We start from the raw sequence: 25,652 nt of genomic DNA, 5'->3' as shown, positions 1-25,652 counted from the left end.
AATGACCAGCCAAGTCAAAAACAGAAGTTTTGTACAAAAAAACAACATGCAGACTGTTCGTCTCTGTGAAACTCATATTTCATATGTTCCAAAATATTACTATTTATTGATAATTGTGTATGAATAAGTGGGATTTTAATATTCACTACATTTTTTGGCTATAAAACTCAAACTACTTCTGATTGCTTCTTGCAACATGACAATTGGACAAAAGCAGGGTTATATGAGTGAATAAAAAAATCTTGTAACTAATTTCAGTAGGGCTTTATTTTACAAATTTCTGAGAAACAATATATACATTTGTACAACTATACAGGAAATGTACAAGTAATATACAGCATAAACAAATAAACAATTAACAAAGATTTTACATAAACATGATCAGAGATAAACTCCTCAGTGCGATAAACATGATCAATGATTGCAGGACTATTTAACAACATTAAATGTAAGTTGATTTTAAATTTGATGTGCACATGGAGCTTTGCGACATAAAAATCAGAATTTACCCCTTTTCAGAAAAGTAAGTAACTTTTTTGTAAGAGTGGTGGAATAAGAAGTTTTCTACACTTAGTAACATCAGAAACCTTTGAAACAGTCAGCAAGTTACCTCATTTTGAACATAATTTCAGTCAGAAAAACACATCTATGAATTGGTCTTGGTGTTTGTTTGTTTATTAACACACCCTATATTGTTATTATTACAATAAATGTACTTTTGTGAGGATAGCCATTTGTGTTGGCTTCAATGGTCATAAAAAATTTATTTAATCAAATTCTCAGCTGGTAAAGCCATAAAAATAAATTCAATGATCCAAAATAAATGGCAAACAAAACTTTCAAATTTCATCATAAAACTTTATTTCAAAACTTACATCTTGCTATTGTTTTATCATAGTTGTTCAACATTAAACAAATATATATATACACTACATTTATTTAAAGTTTAACAAGGCAACAAAAACTTCCAAAATGTATTTTACTACAGTTGAGTTGTATAGGAATATATAAACCCAATATAAAAGTCCTTGATAGTTTGTTTTTTTTTTTTAAACTTAAATTAGTTAAAATTCTTAACATGTTCAATGAATCCTTGTTATAATATAAGTGCAAGCACTATTTAAAGTACAATACAAAAAAGTGTTGCAAAGATAAAAAGACAACATTATTTTTGTTGATCTACATCGTAAACAAAATTATTAATAGTTCAACAGTTACCAACCAAGATTATTTATATGTTGAAAAATTACTTGAGATTTTTCCATAAAAGATACATGGAACCCAGGGAATGCACTTCCAAATCTCCACTATGAGCCGATGTTAAGAACAGTCAAAATGTAGGTATAATTCTTAATTTGCTTCCCAAGGTGGTTATTCTGTTTTTAAAAATGCCTTCCATGAATGTTTGAAACAGTCAGTCCTGAACAGGTTACAACTAATAACTAATTGATCACATATTATTGATCGACAAAGCTAAATTCCATAAAAAAGAAGAGCAAAATTATTCAGAACTTAAATAAATTAGTATAATGGATACAAGTTGAGTGGAAATATAATATAATAGCACTTATGTTAATCTATTATGGCCAAATTTGTCCTTGTATTAAAAACCTTGCTACATGTATACCTATAAACAGGCCATATTAGTAATATCTAACACCGGTTGTTACAAAGTGAAATATTACAAAATATTTACGTAACAGGTACATGTATATAAATGACTGACTCCAGATACAAGGAAATGTAACTAGAAATTGAATTCACCAGGCTTTATAAAATATCATTTTTCAGGAACTCTTTAAGTTGGGTTGTGATATAAAACAATTTTTACTATTTGAAAGATTTTTAATTCTCTATAGATGGTAAGAAATATAAAAGTTACATACATTTTCCCAACATTGCACATTTCATAAAAAATTGTGATATGGCCCAATTACAATTATAACTACATGTAAATGTATTATTGTGACAAATGTATTTAGTGAGAAAAAATGCTCTCAACATTGTTTTTTCCCCTAAAGATACTCCTAGTGCAAATAGTATGTTAACAGTGATCTGACTTTTTTATAAGTACAAGTTCATATGATAATCTTTCTTATTTTTCTGACTATTGAGACACTCTTTCAAAAAATATTACCAGGAAAAAAACTCTGTCATGATAATTTTCATGTATCTTGATAATATTAATGTTTAGGGAAAGATTTTTTGTTGTTGAAAAAAGCCAGACTTTTTTTTTCTTTATTTTATCTTCATGAATAAACATGATAAATATAACAATTTTACCTATTCCTGTATCCTACTATATTACACTTCTGTATCTTTTAAAGGCGTACATTTTCCCATCTTGTATGTCAACACCATTCTATTGCATTTCTATTATGCGAAGAATTTCAGAATTACAAATATCTGTTTGCCATAACCGGACTGCCCAGTTTTTTTCTAATCATGTTGATAAAGCAAAAGGAAAAAAAAAAATAGTAGTCCACTTATGTGTAATAACAGATACAAAATTTAACAATGAAACTTACAAAAAAGCAACAAATCCAGTCCTTTATACAGATGTATTTTTGTACATTTCATTACAATAATCTAACAGCTAAATCAATGCAGTCAGACAACTATTTTGTTACAAAAACACAACCCCAAAAAGCACATGTGCCTTTGTATGTATATAAATTGGAAAAATATCCCTGTTGTATTATTACTCATCTAGTTAAATGTTACACCAGCTTCCATTAAAAATTAACAAATTACCTCCTCTTCTTTTTTTCTTTTTCATAAATGACATTAAAATAATGAAATGTTATTATTATAAGCATGATTGAATTATCAATTTATAAAATTGAAAATGTAGTGTAACATGAGCATTCAAAAACACTGCATCCTAATTACCATCAACCTGACTATGGAAATTTTTGCATCTTTGATCTTTGAAACAAGATCTTTATTATTCATCAGGTACACATCTACTTTTGCCAGCGTACATTTACATTTTGTACATATAAATGTGAGATACTGAAATCTGTCTAAACCCCTTAGTCCTGTTTAATATCTTCAAATTTCTTGATTTTTTAGTACAAATTTTGTTCTGCAATTTAATTTTGGTGTAGTAAGTTTTTACATGTACAATTACTATATCATTGTACCTAAACAATTATGACTCCAATGCTAATTTAGGTCCTGTAAAATGTTGGTCCTAATAGTAAAATAATTTACTAATGCAGTACTAAATTATGCAGGTCTATTTTCAGTAGCTCAAAAATACAGTACTAGAGTATCACACATACAAAAGTAGTTATGAAACAATTTCTAATCCAAATCACAATTCATATGTCCCAATGCCAATGTAATTTGGAACCCGAGTGCAAAGATCTTACAAGGATGTATTACATTTTATAGAAATATATCTGTTTTCTTAGTACAGAAGTAAAATGGTTCTACAATTCTTTACATTACATATCACTTGTCACATTCTTTCTCCAACCTTATAAATCTCACAACTGAAACTGGCAGAACTTCACAAACAAAAATTCCGTAATGTTTTATAACCTGTAAAAGGTTACTGGTCGGTAACATTGTTTATATGGAATATAAAGTTGTGAGTGAAGACTGCCGATTTGTTCAGTTCTCTTCATCACAGCACTATAACATGAGCACTCTTAATCTTACAGAACAGTCCTGACTACTCTCCTCAAGCTACTATTACTTTGCACAAATTCACCTCTTAGTTACTTTTGTCCCATTTGTGTCTGCAGCTGACCACTCAGGATCATTGGGATCATTGAGTTCATCACTAGCAGTAGATCCTGAACTTGAGCTTGGTAAAGGAGAGCAAGTGATAGCTTCTCCTTCAGCCGCTGCCTCTTCTTCAGGTTTACCTCCAAATGATTCAGAGAGAGAAACCCGTGTAGAACTTCTACGCTTCCGAGGCTCGACAACAGGTGGTTGGTCTGTTAACATTTTGGTATATTCTTCTTCAGATAATGGAAACGTTCTTTCAATCCAAGGTTCTACAAAACATATGTCCATTGGAATAAGAAATTCTGAATCATCAAATGACACACTACTACTTATACGACGAATAGTATTAGAACCACTTCGTCTGCGGAATGTCTCATCTTTCCCATATATATCAGAACCATCTTGTGACACTTCTGTAGTTCCACTGTCTGTTCTAGAACTTCTACTTCTTCTACTGGGATATTGAACAAAAGTTGATAATCTTTTTCTCTCAGAAACTTCACAGGTATGATGTCGGGAAAGAAAAGATTCGTCTGATGTATCTTCACTCTAAAAATACAAAATTCATCTTTTGATAAACAGAAAATTATATTTGTAACATTGCTTGGAGACCCTTTGTAACAAACAAATTATTTGTTTATCATGTTTATGATTTCAATATATTTTTCAAACTGTCCAAAAATCAAATCAATTCAATGTCACTTTTGACATTATATGGTAGTTTACATTTAAATAATTTTTCGATCAGCCGAAGAAACGATATTGTCAATCACATCAAAAAGCATACTTATTTTACACAACTAAAAATTGAGACTTTAATGAAAATTGTTAGATTTGGATTTTTTCCTTCCATTTTAGACAGAAAATCAATCCTTGGTTTTCATCTCAAGACATTCAAAAAATGGCAAGACACTTTTTCAAGCTGGTAAAAACCACATCTTGTGGTGCTAACATTTAAAGATTTATTTTATTATTTCAAAACTTTACTTATAAGTCAACATAATATCAACAAACTACTTTTTTCAACAAGTATACTTTACATTCCTAAATTTTCTATTGTAATGTATCAGAGTTGTCTCTCTTTGTGTGACAGTAACATGTTCAAGACCAAAAGGACAATGTGAAAATCATGGCCAGAATATAAAATGCAATATTTTTTGGGGAAATATTCAACACTTGAACCCGATTTATGATATGTATAACCCTTCATATGCTATACATTCCACAAATTCAACACGACTATCTAAGTTTCCTATTAAAATTGTGTTGTATTAACTTGAATACAGGAATCTCAAAAAATAAATGTAACCCATTGTCATTTGTATTTGTATCCAACTGATTTGTATAGTTACTTCTTGTGTTGCCTCAGTATGATATTCATAAACTTCAACAGTTGAGACAAACATAAAAAATGTTTATAGAAGAAGTTTTTTGATAAACATTTGTAATAAGATTTTTCATAATTTCTTTTCATAAAACATTTTTTTATTGTTTTGTTCTCACTTCTTCATTGTTTTAAGAAAGGTTAATCCCATGGTTCAGTATAAAATTAATATAAAATACTTTATTTTTCAGTTCATGAAGTTTTGACTTTGAACTTATCTCAAGTTACTTAAAAAGCACTTGCGTCAAGTGTTCAAAACAGGGATGATTCTACTATATAGTTTAGGGCTGCTTAGCGGCCCTTAAATCGGCCAGCGGCCTCAAAAAAATGTACATGAAAATGAATTCCCAATTGAGGAAAATAAAATAAAAATCGATATTTCTGGAAAAGTTTCTGTCACCGATTAAGGCAACTATAATTTTTCATAGTTTGTTGTGAAAACGTTTTAAAATCCGGATAATAATGCTGTTTACGATCGAATTTTATTAACAACAATTTAATTATGTCAACATGTGGCAAACAATTTTAGCAGTCGAATTTAATTGATTAATATCTTATGGGAGTATTCGATCTTGTAAAAGCAGATCGCCCAGCAGGTTGATAAAAATGGGTGTTAAAGCAGACCTCGGCAGAGAGCAAATTAAAATTTTAATATAACATTGATGGATAAAGTTTAATGGGCGCCGATCTCGTCATCATTATGGAACTATTTCAAAAGTTTTAAAGATGATCCAAATAATTTTAAAGAACACTGGTTCAATGCTTTAAATATCTTATCAATTAAGTATATGAACTTTTGTAATTGCTTTTCTGAATTCGACAATCATGACAATTGACCAGTTCATTTTGAAATCCATTTCAATCAATTATAGAGATGACCTGCTGTTGAAAAAATACCTGATGAATGATTTTTTTCAGTGGTTTATGATTGCTGAAATATATGTTTTTGTAATAGGCCTAGATAACTATATATATATAGCTAAGATTATAGACTAGTTCAATGATATTTATGTAATAACAGTAGCCCATCCAGAATTATTCAAAATGTTACAACTTACATGAATATCAGTGTACAGGTTAAACTTAATAATATACATTTTCTGTTTTCACAGGAAAATAATGTTATTTCGTCTTAGATTTTATGCTTAAATAATTCCCAATTAAAATAAAAATTCCCAATTTGATTTTTAAGGGACCCATTTGAAAACACCTGGAATCATCCCTGTGAAAAACATTTTTTTTTGTCAATCTTTAATTCACAACTTAAGGATAAGTCTTGCTTTTTTGCTTTTTTTTTTTGTTCAGTATAAATGACGAGTTACCTGGTAATCACAATTAGGAACTCTATCACAGATTTCTTCAGGCTCAAGCTTTCTCCATCTAAAACAAACAATTTTTTTTTTTAGTAAATGTTCATAATCAAAAATTTCCTTCACATAGATTGTATATAATTTGTAACATAACAACAATGATCAGGGTTCTCCATAGATGAATAAAAAGATAATAAAGTTAAAGCCAACTTTTAAACTTATAAAAATGATTCAATATTCAATAATTGTTATACTATGTTTGCCATGAAATTGTGTTCATCTTTTTGCAATGGAGATCCCTCAATCACATGTTGTCCAGAATGTTTTATAGTATTAAGTAGGTATAAAATCATGGTGATCAACAACCATATTGATTTTTATAAAATCTGTCATTTGTATGCTTGCTTAACTTGTTAAATTTGTCTCAACAATAAATTCCTCCTCCAAATATGTTTTTTAGATGAAGCTTTTATCCATTTGAATGAGTAATAATTTTCATGGAAATTCCATATTTTCAATAAAATCGCTGATCCGTGACTGAATGAAAGTATATAACCATGTGTAAACCTTATTTCAGTCTGGATATTTAGTATCGAAATTGCCATCTGAAAAAGTCTTGCTGAATATAAGATGCACAGTTTTCTCTACTTTTAAAATCTTTCTGTTTGAAACCGTCTACCTGGAACTTATCAATTATTGGTAATATTAATTATTTGAAAAACAATAGGGCCTGGAATGGAGTAATATTTCAACAGCATTGTCCAATATTAGTTAATCAAAGAGCAGATTGCTCTGAGGGATACGATTGCCATTGTTTCATTGACACATGTATGTATGTAGCTGGATAATATTATTTTCAAAACTAATTCAAATGACAAACAGACATGTAAAATAGTTACAAAATAGCCAAACCCGGATAAAAGTGTATGAACAATGTAATTAGGTCTATTGTGTTTTATTTTTGTACTATCAATACCAAGTTTACTTTCCACAGCAGTCACTGACTGACTCAGAGGGAGAGATTTCAGAGAAGGTATTTTATTTCACTCATTGGTTATTATATTTTATTAAGTGTCTGTTAGCGATGCACCGACGTATAGTCATCAATGTGCTGATGGATCGTCGTATGATGTAGATGTAGATTTCAATTCGTATCTTATCACCTTTTCCCCTACGTTAATTCTAGGAGGAACCCCATTCCTAACTCTTTAAATATTTAATTTCCTTTGGATCAGTCATCATGGCTCCTTTCCGTACACATTTATAGGTTTTAATTGCATTCGTTTTTAATATAATACGATGTTTATTGATAGAACGAGCTAATACTCGACATCTTGTTTATATTCAGAATTCACGGAAGTTACTGCCGGAAGGGAGACAACTCGAAACAACAATATGGAAGACTCCATTTCGCCTGAAGGGGTGTTCTACAATGTGGAATATATTTATTTTAATCTAAATGATGCATATGAAATAAAATTATGCAACAACAATAACCCTCAATAGCAGACATACATAGAAAAGATCCCATGAGTTATAAATTAATTAATTAAGTGGGGAATCCAGAGCAACCATTCAATCTAAAACCCCTTAAAGTCAAGAAAACTATACGCATGCGCATAATTTCCAAATCAAACCCTGTGGCAAGATATATTCCAAATGCTTATTAAACGACCTAGATGGTTCTCAATTTCTTTATGGAAGTACAATCTCAAATATCAGTTTCATAACGGTAACATATAAGAAAAACTCCACTTCAGTTCTTATATGACAGAAATAGATTTATCGGTATTCAGAGAACTCTCGCATTTTATCAAAACTGGGAATTCCCTCTGACGTGTTTCTAAATTTATAACTACACTAAATATAAATACTGCTTAATTCTGATTTTCCGTGTTTTTAAAAACACGCATCGAAGTCGAGGGAATTATCAAACATGAAGATTATGAAAAGAACATTATAGGAAAGTTGATTAAGTTCAATTCCTTTGTTTGTTTTTTACTTTTTAAAGCAAACCTTTTAAAGCAAACCTTTTAAAGCAAGACAATCATAAGAATCTGAGATGTTCCTTAATGTTTAGAATAAAACGATTGACGCGAGGGAAATTGCTCTGAGCCACCAGTATAAGTCTACAGATTGCTTGAAAGCAATCGTATCCCAAAAATAAAGTTGATTTCTTTGTTTCTCTGTTTTGCGTCATGCAGGCTAACAAATTGGAAACTGTACCTTTACGCCTTATTTTAAGTCTAGATTTTTAGTATTCGTATTGTCATCTTTTAAAGCCATACTGATTAAAATACTACAATAGGAAACAATGTCACAATGATAGAATTTAGTAATGTCATCCTAGTGATTAGGAGCTGTGTATATAGCAAATCCTAAATACACTGTTTGGTGGTGCGCCTGTCAGACGCGGAATTTATTATTGCTATCAGTATACGATTCCACCCAGAACTTGTTAATTATTGGGAAAACAAAAGGGTCTGGAGTGGTGTAATTTTTAATCAACACCATTGTCCTATATTAGCTATATATAAAGTTGAATTTTTTTAATTGTTGTTTTTACCCCATGACGGCTGACAAGTTGGACCTCATTATTTTAGTATTACAGATACAACAGTCTGCACCAAAAACTTTAGAACTACTAGTCCAAAGACCAATATTCTGACATTTTTCTTATTGGGCCAAACAAAATTTGGCAAAAAGTCTGAATGAAATTTTACTAGTCTGGGGCATCTTTGACGTAATAATATAACTAAAGTGAAGTTATGATTAAGAATTTTTAGATCTGAACAAAACTTCAAGAATTTTTTTAAGGCCAAATTTACATATATATCAAACAAACACATTAACCCACAAGAACTTGTCGAGAGAGTTGACAATTTTGAAGGCACAATTAACTCAAAAGTAAAAGAAAAAGCTGACACTGAACATGTTTCAATATTTAGATTACAATGTAAAAAGTGATAAATTTTCATAACGAATCCCTAAGCATTGGTTGAAATGAGTATAAAAGGAATTATGTAAAGTAATTTCTAGCTCCAACAAATTTTGGAAACACTCAATAAATGGAAGCAGTTAAACTTTTGATTCAATAGAACTATAAGACATACTTGGGTGTTACTATTTCCTTATACTGAAGTTTCTCCACTCTTGTAGATGCAGCCATACTATAAGGGATGACAATGTTATTAATGTCATAAGCATTTTCTAATTTCTTCTTCCGCAGCGCTGAATCTTTAGAACAAGATGGATAACTTGATGATAGGAGTCCAAAGTCACTATCTGTGGACATTGGTGATGGAGTCATAGCTCGGTACTCATCTCCATGTATTGAAGCTGATCTATTCTTCTTTGCTGCTATAAGACATAAGCATACAAGAAATTATATAAATACACAATATATATAAATATAAATCAATATAAATCATAAACCTGTAGATAATTGATATACATGTATTAGAATTGTACACATCAATTCTAAAGGTAACATGCATTATCTATATGGTTTCAGATATGATCCTCAGTGAAAATTAAATTGACTTAAGACATATATTATGAAATAAACTTACATGTCTCGGATCATTAAAGTCAAAATCTTTACAACATTTCAATTTTATTCACACATATTTTGATCTCTTTTATCCTTTACCGATGATGAAATATAACTATGTAATTTCACTAGGTCTTTTCATCAAGAACAGCTGTGAACTAAAGACATTGTTCTCTGCTCAAGTCCAATAATTTTTAAGTGTTTTCATTTTGGTTAAATGTTTCTCAACTCATAATATTCTTTTATTCCTGAAAGTAGTTGTCATTTTGACATTTATAGAAATGCAAATATGTGGCAAATACTGCCAATGTCTCAATTTACAAAGGGACACAATCCAAGAACAATTTTTCAAATTAATTATATATTTTGCAGATTTTTCTGTCTGTTTACAGGTAAAACTAACAAACTTAGCAAGCAGACTAACAAATCCTTCTTTTTTTTATAATGTCTGACAAATTGGTTATTTTGGTCACACTTCCTACTTGTGTGTGAATAAAATATCATTTCCTTTAAGCAAGTACAAATGTATGTATGTGAATGCTCAACAATAAAATAAATACCAAGCTGTGCTGCTCTTCGTTTTTTCAATTCACTACGATACAATCTTCTATCAGATTTCTTTGTTGGTGTTGACCTTGGCTTAGTTGGAGTTCTCTTATCATATTTGTTCCGTAATTCTAAATAAAACAAAGAAGTATAATATCATAATATTAATTAAAAGCCCTATGTAAGTATGCAGACATTTTTTTATGCAACTACAATTTTACATTAATAGAACAGGTTTTATTGAATAACAAGAATGTGTCCATAGTACACGGATGCCCCACTCACACTATTATTTTCCATGTTCAGTGGACGTGAAATTGGGGTCAAAAATTCAATTTGGGATTAAAATTAAAAAGATCATATCACAGGGAACATGTGTACTACGTTTCAAGTTGATGTGACTTCAACTTCATTAACCAGATGCTCTACAGGGCGCAGCTTTATACGACCACAGAGGTCGAACCCTGAACAGTTGTAACATGTATGGACACGACATTTGAGCTTGATACAGCTCTGAATTTGGATTGTGATTAAATAGTTGACACAACATAGGTTTCTGACACAGAATGAATGTGGTCCAAGAACTTAAAACTTAAAAATTTTAAATTGGACATTTACCAATTATGGTTCAATATCAAAAATCTAAATACATGGTTAGATTCAGCATATCATAGAACCCAAAGAATTCAATTTTTGATGAAATCAAATAATGTTCAATTTTAGACCCTTTAGACCTCAATGTGGACCAATTTGATAACCATGCCCAAATATTAAAAATCTAAATACATGGTTTGATTCAGCATATTGAAGAATCCCATATATTATGTAAATCAATTGTATCTGATTTTATGCCCTTTAATGGCCAATACTGTGCAATTGAATATTTCTTGCTATTTCCCAAAAGTGTGCAATTGAAAATTTCTTGCTATTGCGCAATATTGTGCAATTAGATATTTCTTGCTATTGTGCAATACTGTGCAATTGAAGATTTCTTGCTATTGCGCAATACTGTGTAATTGAAAATTTCTTGCTATTGCGAATACTGTGCAATTGAAAATTTCTTGCTATTGCATAATACTTAATATAATAATTTTGGACCCCAATTTAGACCAACTTCAAAACTGGGCCCATAATCAAAAATTTAAGTACATGTAAAGATTCAGCATATCAAATAGCCCCAAGAATTCAATTTTTGTTAAAATCAAGCTAATTTTAATTTTGGACTCTTTGGACCTTAATGAAGACCAATTTAAAAACAGGACCAAAAATTAAGAATCTGAATACACGGTTAGATTTAACATATCAAAAAAACCCAATAATTCATTTTTTTTATGAAATCAAACAAAGTTTAATTTTGGACCCTTTTGGCCCCAAATTTGTTGGGACCAAAACTCCCAAAATCAATCCAAATCTTGCATTTGTGGTCTGTTTGTTCTGTATGAAGTATTGTATGTATATACAATTGATTGTAATGTTTATGAAGTATTGTATGTATATACAATTGATTGTAATGTTTATGAAGTATTGTATGTATATACAATTGATTGTAATGTTTATGAAGTTTTGTATGTATATACAATTGATTGTAATGTGTGTTCTGTATGAGTGTTGATTAAGATCCAGATTTTGCATTTGATATCTAAAAAAATTCTTTAGACTTTGAAGAATAACTACTCTTGTATTTCCCCCATATGTAACTACTTACTTGCAGATGATAGAAGAGCTGCTGCGGCACCTTTAGCATATTTTGTTCCTGTTTTTCTGGCTTTATCTTTTGCTGCAAGATATCTTTGATGCCTGAAAAACAGGCAAGTAAATTAAATGTTGGACTACTTTTAGGACTTTACCTCATTATCTAGTAAATGCTATAAATTAAAAAATCATTTTTTTTTAATTTATTTTTCTGGTTTGTATTATGATTATTGTTATAAATGTAATGCTCGAACTTCATATGACTTGACTTAAGTTTATACAACCCTTTTGTTTGATGGTTATTATAGGTGCAGCATATGACATGTTTTATATATTCAGTTGAAACATAATCATTATTGATATTTATTACAAAAATTGAATCCATTTCATGTTCTGACAATGAATTAGTTTTAGAACATTTATTCTCCTGAAAGAATGATTCATCACCCATTGGTTAACTCTACATGCCTCAGATTGCCTTGTGACATTATAATTAGTGTGTGACATTATATTTGCTGCGATGAGAAATGACAATATTTTGGTTTTCATAGAAAGGCTCACAAATTTGATTCAAAATTCTTCATCAAATGGCATAATGTTCAGCAAAAGCTTAAATTCTGTCATTTGAAGAAGTTGCAGATAAAAAGAATGATATCAATAGCAGAAATGACCTTGTTCTAAAATACATTAATAATAAATTATTAAATCAAAGAGGTAGTTTCCACAAACTAATCTTCCCCTGGTCCCTAGAGTCTACAATTAAACCAAAAACAGATATTTACACCTCAAAAATCACTCATCATCATAACAAAAAAGTAAAATAGCAGGTGCACAACTCCATTTCCTGCATAAGAACCTAAGTTTGGTGGTATTTTGTCAAGCAATTGTCAAGAACTTCTGATATATAGGTCCAGTTTTAGTTGATTTTCTAAATTGAAAGTTTCATAGGTAGCTTTTTTCATTCATTTAAACTATTTCTCTTTACTTTTTTTTTAAATGTATTTTTGTTTGTTACCTTTTTTCTGATGACAACATTTTAGCACTTTTACTAGAGGAAGCATTCTGCCAGTCTCCTTTCTTTAAATGTGACTCAAACCGGATTGTTAATGGAATTTCTGTAAAAATAAAATCAAGTTATAATATTAAAATTTCAAAGTGTATACTAAGAGTATTCCTCTGTTAATTGAGCATTGTACAATAAGTTACAGCTTATGTTTAAAATAACACCTGGACCCATAATGCATCTTAAAGTGAATAACATGTATAAACACATCACAAGAAATCTCTGTGCATTGATATTGGACATGTTGCTGTGAGTGACTGGGTTTACAGTGATATTGTTTGCCTCAAGTAACAGCCAAAATTCAGCCTTTTCCCCTAGAGAAAATAACCAATTACTAAAAAAGAATGGCTAAAAATTCCTCCCAAAAAGGTCTACATTTTCCCCAAACAGTGATGGCATTGGTAGTAATGTTTGTAAATATCGTATTCATGTTATTATTTTGATATTATAAAGCACTTTTGAGATCTGATTTTTTCTGATCAGAATGATCATGGTGTTTGTTACACATGTGGTTTTCAATGCATTAAGTGCCATCATTGCTTCTGTTTCTTTCCCCTCTCCGAAAAGTACCTTCTGGGTTGAAAATGTCTGACAACCAAAATAAACATGAAAAAACAGTGCAAAAAAGACAGCAAAGGTCAGCAAAAAATCAGAGATGTGTTTAGAATAATATTTCCCAATTTCAATAAAAAATATGCATTTTTCCCAATAAAAAACGGTAGAGGTAGTTTTGAAAAAAGACAACAATATCACTGGTTTAATTATTTGTGATGTTTTAGAAGAGCAAACGAAGGATATTGATGCAAAAACTATGGAGTTCTCAAATGCTTGCAAAGAATTGAATTTCTGGAGAAATTAATTATCACTCCCAGAAGGCAATCACAAATTAATTGGTTTCTATACAAAATGCAGAAAAATTTATACTCAATGGTAATCCACAAATTCAACCACATACTTGAAATTGTCTCGGTACAAAATATATTGAAAATTAGGATATGTAAAAAGGAATTGGTGTCTAGACTATCTACCTAAAATAATTGCACACATTGACCTTTCTTAGGGCTGGTTAATTCAGAATTATTAACATTATATTTTTGTATATTAAGAAAAAGGAATATTGGCATGGTTCCACCCCTTATTTTACACTTTTTTAACTATTAAGGTGGTACCTAAACACTACAGGGAGATAACTCCATAAAATCAGCTAAACATTTTGATTACGTTGTGTTGTTAAGGGAATATTAATATAAGCTTCTCAATGATCAAAATAAGTGGTTGTCAAACTGCTATATAACCAGTGTAAATTTTTCTGATAAAACGGTTGGTTCAAATTTTTAGAAACTTTTGTATTTTTGTTAAAGGGTCAAAGTAAATACTTTGTCAAGATTTTAAGAAAATTAAACGAGCCAAATTAATTTAAGTTAGTGTTGGGTACCACCTTAAGTTGCATTCAAAAACAGTATTATCTTATTTATTCTTTGAAATTCAACACCAACAGTAATTACGGCCTTTTCTACTTTATGCTTCACATATTTTGCTGCAGTAAGATCCTGTACTGATATTTATAAAGGATTTCCTGATGGGTTGCCTTTTATTTGATGGGAAAATTTCTCTATCATGCTTGAAACAAGAGAAACTTCCTTATTTCTCAATATTGATAGAGTTGACATGACTGCATTGAATTTGGTCTATAAATAGAACAATGTTTAAAGTTTACCTTTACCTGTATCTATGCCCCAGTTATAATAACAGGTGAAATAATACAATGGTGACCTTGAGATGTGATATTGACTTCGCAAATCAATTCATAAACACAATTCAGGTTAATGGTTTTTGTATAACCAGCTGGTAGAAATTAATTTTTATATAAAATACACTAAATCTATCTGCCGATTTGATTAATTTGTGTGTATTATTATGTGGTTTCAATCAAGATAGTACCAATACAATGTAAAAGCAAGCAAGCATCTATCATGTCTATCAGACGGTTTACCACTTATGAATTTATGAATATTTCCATTAGTCTACTAATTATTCTTGCAGCTCTATATATTAAATGATCATGTATATGAATACAACAACACCTACATGTAGCATAAATTTTACTTTTTGTTTAAAAAGATTACATTTTTTTATTTTTTAAAGTTTATAATAATACGCTGCAGTTATTTCTGAATATATATCGGTCAGACAGCGGGTTGGGTTTCTCTTTCATGACAAAATCATCTTCTTATACTTATAAATTTTAACAGAGCTTTATATAAATTTCTGAAAAGAAATTTGCCAAAGTGACTTTTAGCATGAATCTAAATTTCAACCAAATTAAACAGGATACACACATTTTTGGTCAAAGCTAATAAACACGAAAGGTAGAACAAAGTCCTGGAAAAAAAAGAAACATTTTCCATCCAGGGGCCCAATGCAACCTGCCATAGTTTGACAACATAAAAATGAACCCTGTATAATACATAAAATTTAGGGACCCAATCTAAAATTTACTGGATCCTTCAGAATTTTCTAATGTGTTGACATTCAAAACTAAATTCTTTTTAATTGCTAATTATTTTCAAAGCTGATTTAATTTGTTTGCCGTAAACAAATAAATTTTTCAGTTGACATACATGTATATATAATATTAGATATCAAATCTTTTTCCAAACAGAATACTATTTCAATATCTGAAACCCCCAAATAAGAACACCACAACTGTTATGTTTCACCATGATTTGAAATAAAAGATCAGCATTATTCTTTTCATGACCGTAAGCTTTAGGCCAGACTTTTTTTATTATCTGTTTAACGAGATCCGCCGACTCCACATTGTCCGATTTCAGAATAAAAATAAAAGTAGTGCTTCCTACTTTTATTTTTATTTTTTCCGCCGACTGTAACGAAATCCTCAAAAAAAAAAAAGGACGAGTTCGGGTCTGCGATTATTAATTTATCTCTTGTCGCATGGTCAAACAAAACGGCGACTTCCTGGAAGGGACCGTTTTTTTACATTAAACTTTAAGTCCGATCACTAGAGAGAAGTTCGTGTTCGCTCAAATTTGTTAAGTGTAATAGAGATGAGGCAATCGGGGTCATGTTGTCCAATGAGTTACCGGAAGATGTTGGCATCAGCCGCATTATAACCAACGAGGCAGATGTTGAACCTGACATGCCGGTCAACGTTTTGGAAGAGTTTGGGTTTATATTTTTCCTTTGAAGTAGTATCGTAGTATGCATATTAAAATAGTATCAAAGATATCAATTAAAATCAATAATGCTTTTTGAATTTTGTGTATGGATGGGACCAAATCATTTGAAAAAACACTTTTTTTATTCACGTTCACCCCCTTTCACTTTCGCACCCTACAGGAGGGGGAGGACAGGGGGGTACCCTTCTCCCTTCTCCCACCCCATTTCTCCTTTCTCCTACCCCCATTCTCCTTTCTCCCATTAGAATAAAACATCTCCTTTTGATATTTTTTCTTGAAATATTAGATCATTTTTTAAAAGGAGAGATATTTTATTTTTTCTCCTTTCTTCAACTTTTTCTCCTTTCTCCCAGCCTTCCTCTCCTTTCTCCTTTCTCTCACCCTCTTTCTCCTTTCTCCTACCCCCTTTCTCCCTGTCTCCCTGTCCTCCCCGTCCTACAGTACACGTTTGCACCCTACACCAGAATAAAACTTAGGAAACTCAAGCTGGTAGCCCAGACCAAATTATTCCTAAATGATGTTTGTATTTTGAACTAAATTTTATCAAAATTTTAGTAGCCCAGCTCACAATCTAGAGGTCTGTTTTCTTCCATTGTTCTTGTATTTTGATAAATTCTTAAAAAAAAAAAAAAAGGTCACTTAGATTGGTTTTATTTTTATTTTTAGTGTCGACTGGACCAATTTTGCACTTTTATTTTTTTTTTATTTCGTCCCCTCGACCCTATTTTTTTACAAATTTTCTCGTTAAACAGATAATAAAAAAAGTCTGGCCTTACATGAAGGTTTTTTATACTTAGTAGACATTGCAAATTGAAGAATCAGAAACTTATCAATAAAATCAAGTCTTGTGGTCTGCTGAATTATGATGTTATAATTTCACACTTATATTTCTTAGGAAGAAAAATCAGGAGTAAAAAAAACATTACATCACGCTATGAGTATTCTAACAACTGTGATAGCAGGTGAACAAAACGGAAGTTTTCTAGTAGAATATAGCATAATGTGACAAGGGAAATTCTAATATTACTATTTCCTTATAAATTAAAATATCAAACCACAATAACAAATTCAAAATTGACATACAAGGAAAGTATCAGAATTAACTTAATATAACACAGTAACCTGAATTAGATCTTTATTTTGGTTACAATCATGTTAACATGGTTAAGGTCAATGTCTTTGTTTGTACAATAATTTATACTTCATTGGTGATTCGGATTTGCTTATATTATATTACTATAATTTATAATTTTAAGAGATCTTTAGTTACAAATGTTTTACTTCATTATAAATGTACATTAGCAGATAAAAGTTATAGGTTTTCACTGCACTAAAATAGGGTGATTGTAGCAAAGTCTTCAGCTGTCATCACAGAGTACATGTGTGTGACCCACCAATGATCCAGTCAAGGTTACACACATGTTATGTAGTATCACTTTTATTACATAGTGTATTCAAGATAAATACAGGTAGCTATCTGAATCATCAATGGATTTTTTAAACCAATAAACAACTTCAAACAAGAGGCTGTCACAACGACAGCAAACCGGATTTATTAATATTTATTTGTGTCCTGGCAATATCACAAGAACCATTATTGATGAATGGTGAAAGTGAAAATCGTCAATATCAAATTTGACCTCCATTTTGTCATCCGTATCAACATCTTAAAATTTGAAAAGCTTAGATTGAATGGTTCATGAGTAAATGCAACAACGTGAATGGAAACGCCATTTCACAATCTTTCAAGAACCATAACTCCTGAACGGTAAAAGTCAAAATCATCATTATTGAACTTGACCTCTAATTTGCCATCAGTAACAACATATAAAAATTTCAAAAGCTTTGGTTGAATGATTCATGAGAAAATGCACGGACACGACTGGAAACACCATTTTTCAATTTTTCAAGAACCATAACTCCTGAACGGTAAAAGTCAAAATCGTCATTATTGAACTTGACCTCTATTTTGTCATCAGTAACAACATATTAAAATTTGGGAAGCTTTGGTAAAACAGTTCATGTGTAAATGCATGGACACGACTGGAAACACCATTTTTCAATCTTTCAAGAACCTTAACTCCTGAACGGTAAAAGTCAAAATCGTCATTATTGAACTTGACCTCCATTTTGTCATCAGTAACAACATATTAAAATTTGGGAAGCTTAGGTAGAACAGTTCATGCGTAAATGCACAGACACGACTGGAAACTCCATTTTTCAATCTTTCAAGAACCATAACTCCTGAACGGTAAAAGTCAAAATCGCCATTATTGAACTTGACCTTCATTTAGTTGTCAGTAACAACATATTAAAATGTTAAAAGCTTTGGTTGAACGGTTCATGAGTTAATGCACGGACAACATTTGAGTGACGCCCGCCCGCCCGCCGTACATCCCCAAATCAATAACCGACATTTTTGTCACAAAAAGCAGCAAAAAGTGTATTGCAGAAAGACATAATATTTATTTTAGGGGTTCATCCTCTGCAAAATAAAGGTGGGAATTTGTTTTACAAATAAAATTGAGAAAGGAAATGGGGAATGTGTCAAAGCGACAACAACCCGACCAAAGAGTAGACAACAGCATATTTTTTTACCTGTAAATATGAATGATAGATGCTGATATGAAGCTAGAGAACCGTATTACATAGGCAATGTAGCCTAAATTGAAATTGAAAGGTTTTAAAAAAAATTATGAATTTAAATAGCCAGTACATATACTGTCAATATTGAATAAACTTATCAAAATTCACAATTCATTATCAAAACAATAAATGAAAATATAATAATCTCGGTATACATTTTACTATCAAAAAACACTATTAAATCATGAATGAAAGTTTAAGAGTAGTTTGCGGAAGAAAATTTTACAAGCCATGAAGACAATTTAAAAAGATTCGGTTGTAGGACTTTGGTTTAACCTGAAGGCAGGATACCAATTTTTGGTGGATTGGGGCTGGAAATTAAATTTCATGATTTTCTCAATTTCTGCATAAAAGTTCATCAATTCCTATATAAATTACTGAATATATATGTAATGTAAAAAACGTAAAAATAAGATGAGGATCATTTATAATTTCCAATGAAACAACTCTCCTCAAAAAATCAAATGACAGAGTTGTATATATATTATAAGTTGTATTTCATTATATTTCTTCTTTTTATTTCAAGCACTATTTGTCAAACACATGTAATTTACCTGAGACTCATCATATACACATGTATATTTACAATGTACCTAAACCTCACCTGGAAGATAATTAATTTTATCGCTAAATTGCAATCAACACCCTCTTGCTCATGACTGGTGATTGGACTAATACCTTGTATATTAATCAAGCAGTAGGTGGTATTATGATGGACAAAGGGCTATTATGGTGGGCATTGTATTTATGGACACCACATGTACATGTATTATCAAAGGAGGGTACATGATTCAGTTAAAACCTGTCTGCAAAATTTAACACTTATTGCTCGTGGAATAAATGTGGAAGACTCACCCTAACATATCTCATTTAAAATACATGACAGGGTGGTTTCACTCTAAATAAATACTTGTTAGGCTGTATCAAAATAGGACGGTTGGTATCCATTCATTTGAGCTATTGATTTTGCCATTTGATAAGGGACGTTTTAAATTTTACTCAGAGTGCAGTATTTTTGTGATTTTACTTTTTATTTCAGTGAATTAATCAACCTACAAGTACAAAACGTGTAAGGAAGAAAGATCTTTTATACTGTAAAAAGTGAACATAGCTCACCTTGATTGAAAGACAACACAGGATGAAAGGCTGGATCAAGAATGGCAACTCTATCCTGCAGTGGGAAACTATCTACATCAATCCTTTGTACATTATTGTAGCGTCCTCCACACATGGGACACGATGAGATTGGAGGATAACACTGACATTTCACAGTTGATAGACGTGCAGCTTTCCTACTAACATTGTGTAGTCCAGCTGTCCGTAACAGTTTACGTTTTCTATAACTACGCACAGGACGGCAACGCGATGCCTGACATGTAATGTCATGATTGATGGGAGATGAATGTGGCGTAACATCCCCGTCACCACCAGGTCCAATTGTAACGTTCTGACCATCTCTGTGACTAGAACCAATCACACCATTTAAATGTTTAGCCTGTGAAGTTGGTGTTGATTTTGTATCTCCTGCCATCACAGACGTACTCTGAGCAGGCGATACTGTTCCCAGAGACTGAGTCAACTTTGTAGCTTGTCGATTTACATTCATCATTAAATTAGATATATTACACGGTGATGCCAAAGCTTCATTTTTGCGTTCTAGATTTGCTATTTTTTGTTCTAGAGGTGACAACTTTTGTCCTGCTCTGTTCTGACGGATTCGCCATAATAAATCTTCAGGAGAAGGCTGCTCACCAAGAAGAACTGGTCCTTTTGTATGTCGAATTTGCTTATAAATTTCACTTTGTTGTCTTATTCGATATTCTAGATCAGAAACTTGAGCTTGTAACCAGGTCCACCGCGAAGCCACATTAGCTCTCTCCGAGGCCCATTTCCATTCTGCTCTACGGTGTCTGAAAAAGTAATTGAATTTATAACATTGATTTCATATACATCCTGAATAGCATACAAAATAGCTGATCAATAATCTTTTTTTTATTATTCAAATTCAAAACACATTTTTTTGTTAATAACCTTGAGAAAAAAATGTTGAGTATAATGGAAATTAGGAATGTGTCAAAGAGACCACAACCCGACCAAAAAGTAGAAAACAGCTGAAATCAACAACTGCTACAACACTGTATAGCCAAAAATCCAAATTAATATAGTTTCATATGAATTACATACACGCAAAAAATTAAAGGGTGACAAATACTTCATGTAAAACACTGCAGCATTCTCATCTGTTTATACTACATGTATAACATGTACATGTTATATGTATATTGAATACTACCTGGTTTTAAGCAAATAAATCATCTTTTGTTTACAAAGACCAACATGTAAGGCTGTACACTAACAATCAGCACTATTAAATCATTTTTCATTGTTTGGGTTTTTTTTGCGTTTAGGAATAAAATGTGATAATTTGTAATTACACTTTTCACAAGGAATTATTTGAATATGAAATGAGTTTGAATTCTGGAAAATTGATAGGAAACTATAATGAAAACTAACTCAACTAAAGAGGGTTAGCCATGCACACATGCCTTAAGTTAATTTTTTTCACTGACATAGCATGAACTGACTAAATCCCTGTAGTCATGCATGCATGTCTAATTATATATATAACCCTTTTTAATTTCTTAGTTTTCATTTTATACATGCAATTGTTATCAATTTTCCAGAATAACCAAGATTTAGTGAGGACCTGTATCATGCTGTCGCTGAGTAATAAAACAGAATGCTGTTATTACAGAGAATGTGTTTGTCTTGGAATTAAGACTGAACAAGATACTATTGACCATTATTGATTTATATTTTGTTATGGGTTTCAAGAGAGTTGGCTCATGAATAGCATACATGTAACTGTCAATCCCTTGTAGAAAACAAAAAGAATGGATTAAACATACATGTATATATGCACAATCTGTTAATCTGACAGATTATCAGCTTCCAATAGTATTAAATGTTTTGGGGAATTCCAGATTCTATTTTTAGAAAACTGATGTCATCAAGCACAAGGTGACCTACATATTACATGTACAACTGGATACATTTTGTAATTGAAAGTCTCCAATATGGGGAACATAAATAAACACATAAAACAAAGATTGTTGGAACATTGCTGTTCACAATTGAAGTATATTAAGGGCTGGGGCAAACATTACAGAAACATGAGCAGAAAACAATGCACCAAAAATTTGTGAGTTGTTTTTCCCAATGATGATATTCTATTTAAAATCAATGGAAAAATCACTTGAATCATCAAAAGAGGGATACACATGTAGCTACTTGTAAGGAAACTATTCCCCTTTTGACAGGTACAAAATGTAGCCTCCTTACATGTATGTAACATATGTTGCTCAATCTCTAATTTTCTGTGTCAAGTGTTTGATCATATTTGTTGTCAGCTGCCTTTCATTCACTACTTGGGATTATTCATGGAATCAGTACTTACTTTTATGGTGTGGACCAGTTGCAGATTCAAAGACAAACAACAATGACACACAAGTTAATATATTTTGTGATTGATCTCTGGGTGTCTCAAGATGAAAGAACAATATCCTGTCTTTATAAAGTGCATTCTTGATTGATTTTGAGTGAAGATATTCCCCTTGGCCATTTTGGAGGGGTAAATGGTTGATTTTCATATCAACATGTATGATTAACCGAAAGATGATGAGGTACTTATGTTCAAACAAGTCTGATAATAAACACAAGAAATTAAAATTGATCAGAAAACACCTTTTATTTCCCCTAGCGGTCAGTTTATGGAATCGATTTGGCTGATTTTTGAAGGAATTTGTCTATGAACATCTCCAAAATCATCAGCAACAAAAGGGAAGTAACTCTAGCTCAAATTGTGTCAATAAAAACAACGGTAAAATAGAACTGCAAACCAATCTAATAAATGATACTTACAACAGTGTTGATTTGGATTTCTTGCAAGTTGGGTCATCTTCATCACAACTTTCTCCACCAGAGCTACTCTCTGTTACATCAGAATCACAACAACTCTGTGCATGATGAATACTGTTCGACAACAGTCCAGATACTCTGATAGATTCTTCTGCTGTAAGCTTATCGATCGTCAAAACACCAGTTGGTCCACTGTCTGACTTAGAGTTGAGGTAACGCTGACTCAGCGATAAAGACGACTGACTGGACTGTAGTCTTCTTACTAAATTCACAAGAGCTGCTGTTGATAAACTTTTTACATCATCACTGTTGAACAATTCAGTCTTAATTTCATTTAAATTATTTGATGTTGAACTCTTTATTGATTTTGCAACTGTCTGTAGGTTTTTATGCTGATATCCAACGAAATTTCGGAGTTGTGAATGCAAGTGCGATTCAACCCCTTTACTTTGTAGTCGTCGTAAGCGTCTTAATAAATGTTCGGTTCTGCGTTCTAAAGTATGTTGCTTCTTTTTAACCTCCTCTTTCAAATTTGAATCAATAGGACTTTGAATGTCAGTGTCCATGTTAGGCACTTCTGTAGTGCTAACAGCATCCACTTCAGAACTGGAAGCTACCATTTTGTCTAATGTTTTAAATTTATGTTCAGAATCAGCAAAATTATTTTCTTCACCCAATGGTATCTTACTGTCGACAACTTTAATTGTAGAATCAAATTTTAGTCCGTTATCACTCTTTAATTTTGTTTCAATATCTTCATTGCCATTTATAACATGATTTGTTTGGTTCATGTTTTCACAAGCAATCAATGAATGTTTGCCGTTGAGAAACGGTTTAGGTAGATTTTCTTTTGTTGTAATTGTGTTGTCTGATTCTTCAAACTTGAATTTGATTTCTTGACAACCAATGCTTTGGAATAACCCTTGCTGTTGCAACTTTTTAAGCTCTCCAATGGTAACATGGGACGTCAGCCCACTGATGGGCTTTGCTCTATGTGGCTGATTATTCTTTCCGTTTGGAATACCACCAATGGATGGCACATGTAACTCTGGATTCACTGGTGGGGAAGATGGAGATATTTTGATACAGGACTGAGTGGCTGCCTCAGTTAGCGCAGGTGCCATAACGGCCATGCAACATACTCTCAAAGAGAGAGGCACAGACATGCACGATGGTTTGGCTGACGTAACATCATAGATATTGCAGAATCTCACCTGTAAGCATGTAATTATAGTGTTGTCAACTTTAGTGTACAGAAAGTACGATCGAGTGACACCTCAGACGCAAGCCCGACGCGCCCGTTTGTCCTTAAACTTGGTTCGAAGCACGTGACTATTTTCAACCCCAAGTACTTCTCTGTGAAAATCAAAACAATGTTAAAACAAAGCAATGTCAATAGGTCACCTGTATCGAATGGCTATGCAATGACATTTATCTAGGAACTGTCACATAAGACAAATCTAAACGATGAATAAATGTCTAATATTTCTTCAATATTATCAACATAAATCGTAACACACAAACCACGTGATTCCTCCACGTCCTTTATGCACACATGCATGAATTTTAATGTCCGACCATTTTTCCGTTGCAAAATCGTACCTTTTTCGAGCTCATTTTTTCCAATAGTTATGAGCAATTGGTAGATAATAAATTAAGGAACAATTTGATATAAAGCACCTAAAAGATCACGTTACCATTCCTGAGAAATATGAGGTTTTATAGTCCGCCCATTGATTGTTTTAAACCACAGTAATGGCGTACACTTTACACAAGGGCCATCACACAACAAAAATGCGGGCTAACTAGCCTCGATTCTATTTACAATTACGCATATCCCCCTCTCAGCTCTATTTTGTGATTGGTCGAAACTCTGTCGGGTGATGAGTAAATTCAGTTTACGCACTCCTTACAATATGCCTGTTCTTGACACTATATTTTAACAACTTAAGCATTGAAATGTTTTTTATTTAGAATTAAATGTGTTAAATGTATATTTTCATAAGTTGAAATTAATTTTACTTTGCTTGATTTGAATAATGCTAATGGAATTAGTTTTGTAGGACGTGAGAACAATCTGTCGGTTAACTTCTTGGAACAGCTATCGAATTTTACGTCAATACAACCTTCCGTGTTTTGTGTATTATGCCAATGATATTGCACGACAAAACCCATGAAATTATAACTTAATTATAAAAATATTTGAGAAAACTGATTAGTATTAAATATTAAACATGGAAAGAAATTATGCATTTTAAAGTCAGCTTTCAGCTGATAAAAAATACATCAAAATTTACCAATTATAGTTATCCCAACTGTGCAAATCTATGCAGACTGGTCAGAAAAAGACTTGATCCGAAGAAAAAAAAATGTTGGAAATGTAAAAACAACGGAACAATGATCGACAAAAGATTTTAATCAATAAAAACAACCCTGACAAGTTACTCGCTAATCCTAAATCAACTTCAATGAACTAGGCGGACACCAAATATAGATCAGTATAGACTCACCCCTCCCCCCCCCCCAAACCCTAAAAAAAGACCAACCCAACATCAACAACAACCAAACAAAACATAACAAATACAAATAACAACAGCAA

At 31.7% G+C, this 25,652-nt stretch overlaps 1 protein-coding gene across 4 annotated transcripts; it reads right to left on the bottom strand.

Moving 5' to 3' along the window:
* Positions 1 to 249: 249 nt before the first annotated feature.
* On the bottom strand, positions 250 to 24,942 carry LOC139511314 (KAT8 regulatory NSL complex subunit 1-like). Of its 4 annotated transcripts, none has more exons than XM_071297955.1 (8): positions 23,057 to 24,942; positions 20,252 to 21,045; positions 13,242 to 13,341; positions 12,240 to 12,331; positions 10,549 to 10,665; positions 9,549 to 9,795; positions 6,448 to 6,505; positions 250 to 4,290 (listed from the first exon to the last, which is right to left on the bottom strand). In XM_071297955.1, exons 1-8 carry the CDS (start codon positions 24,217 to 24,219, stop codon positions 3,718 to 3,720), a joined length of 3,144 nt encoding a protein of 1,047 aa, XP_071154056.1. In that variant the 5' UTR covers positions 24,220 to 24,942; the 3' UTR covers positions 250 to 3,717. The 4 variants fall into 4 exon arrangements, with proteins under 4 accessions (XP_071154056.1, XP_071154052.1, XP_071154054.1 ...); XM_071297951.1 differs by having other exon boundaries at positions 9,549 to 9,792; positions 23,057 to 24,916; XM_071297953.1 differs by having other exon boundaries at positions 12,240 to 12,322; positions 23,057 to 24,916.
* Between the last annotated feature and the right edge of the window lie 710 nt (positions 24,943 to 25,652).

This window comes from Mytilus edulis, chromosome 2 (genome assembly GCF_963676685.1).
Source record: "Mytilus edulis chromosome 2, xbMytEdul2.2, whole genome shotgun sequence".
NCBI classification, from domain to species: domain Eukaryota; kingdom Metazoa; phylum Mollusca; class Bivalvia; order Mytilida; family Mytilidae; genus Mytilus; species Mytilus edulis.
This window is presented reverse-complemented; position numbering and strand designations above follow the sequence as displayed.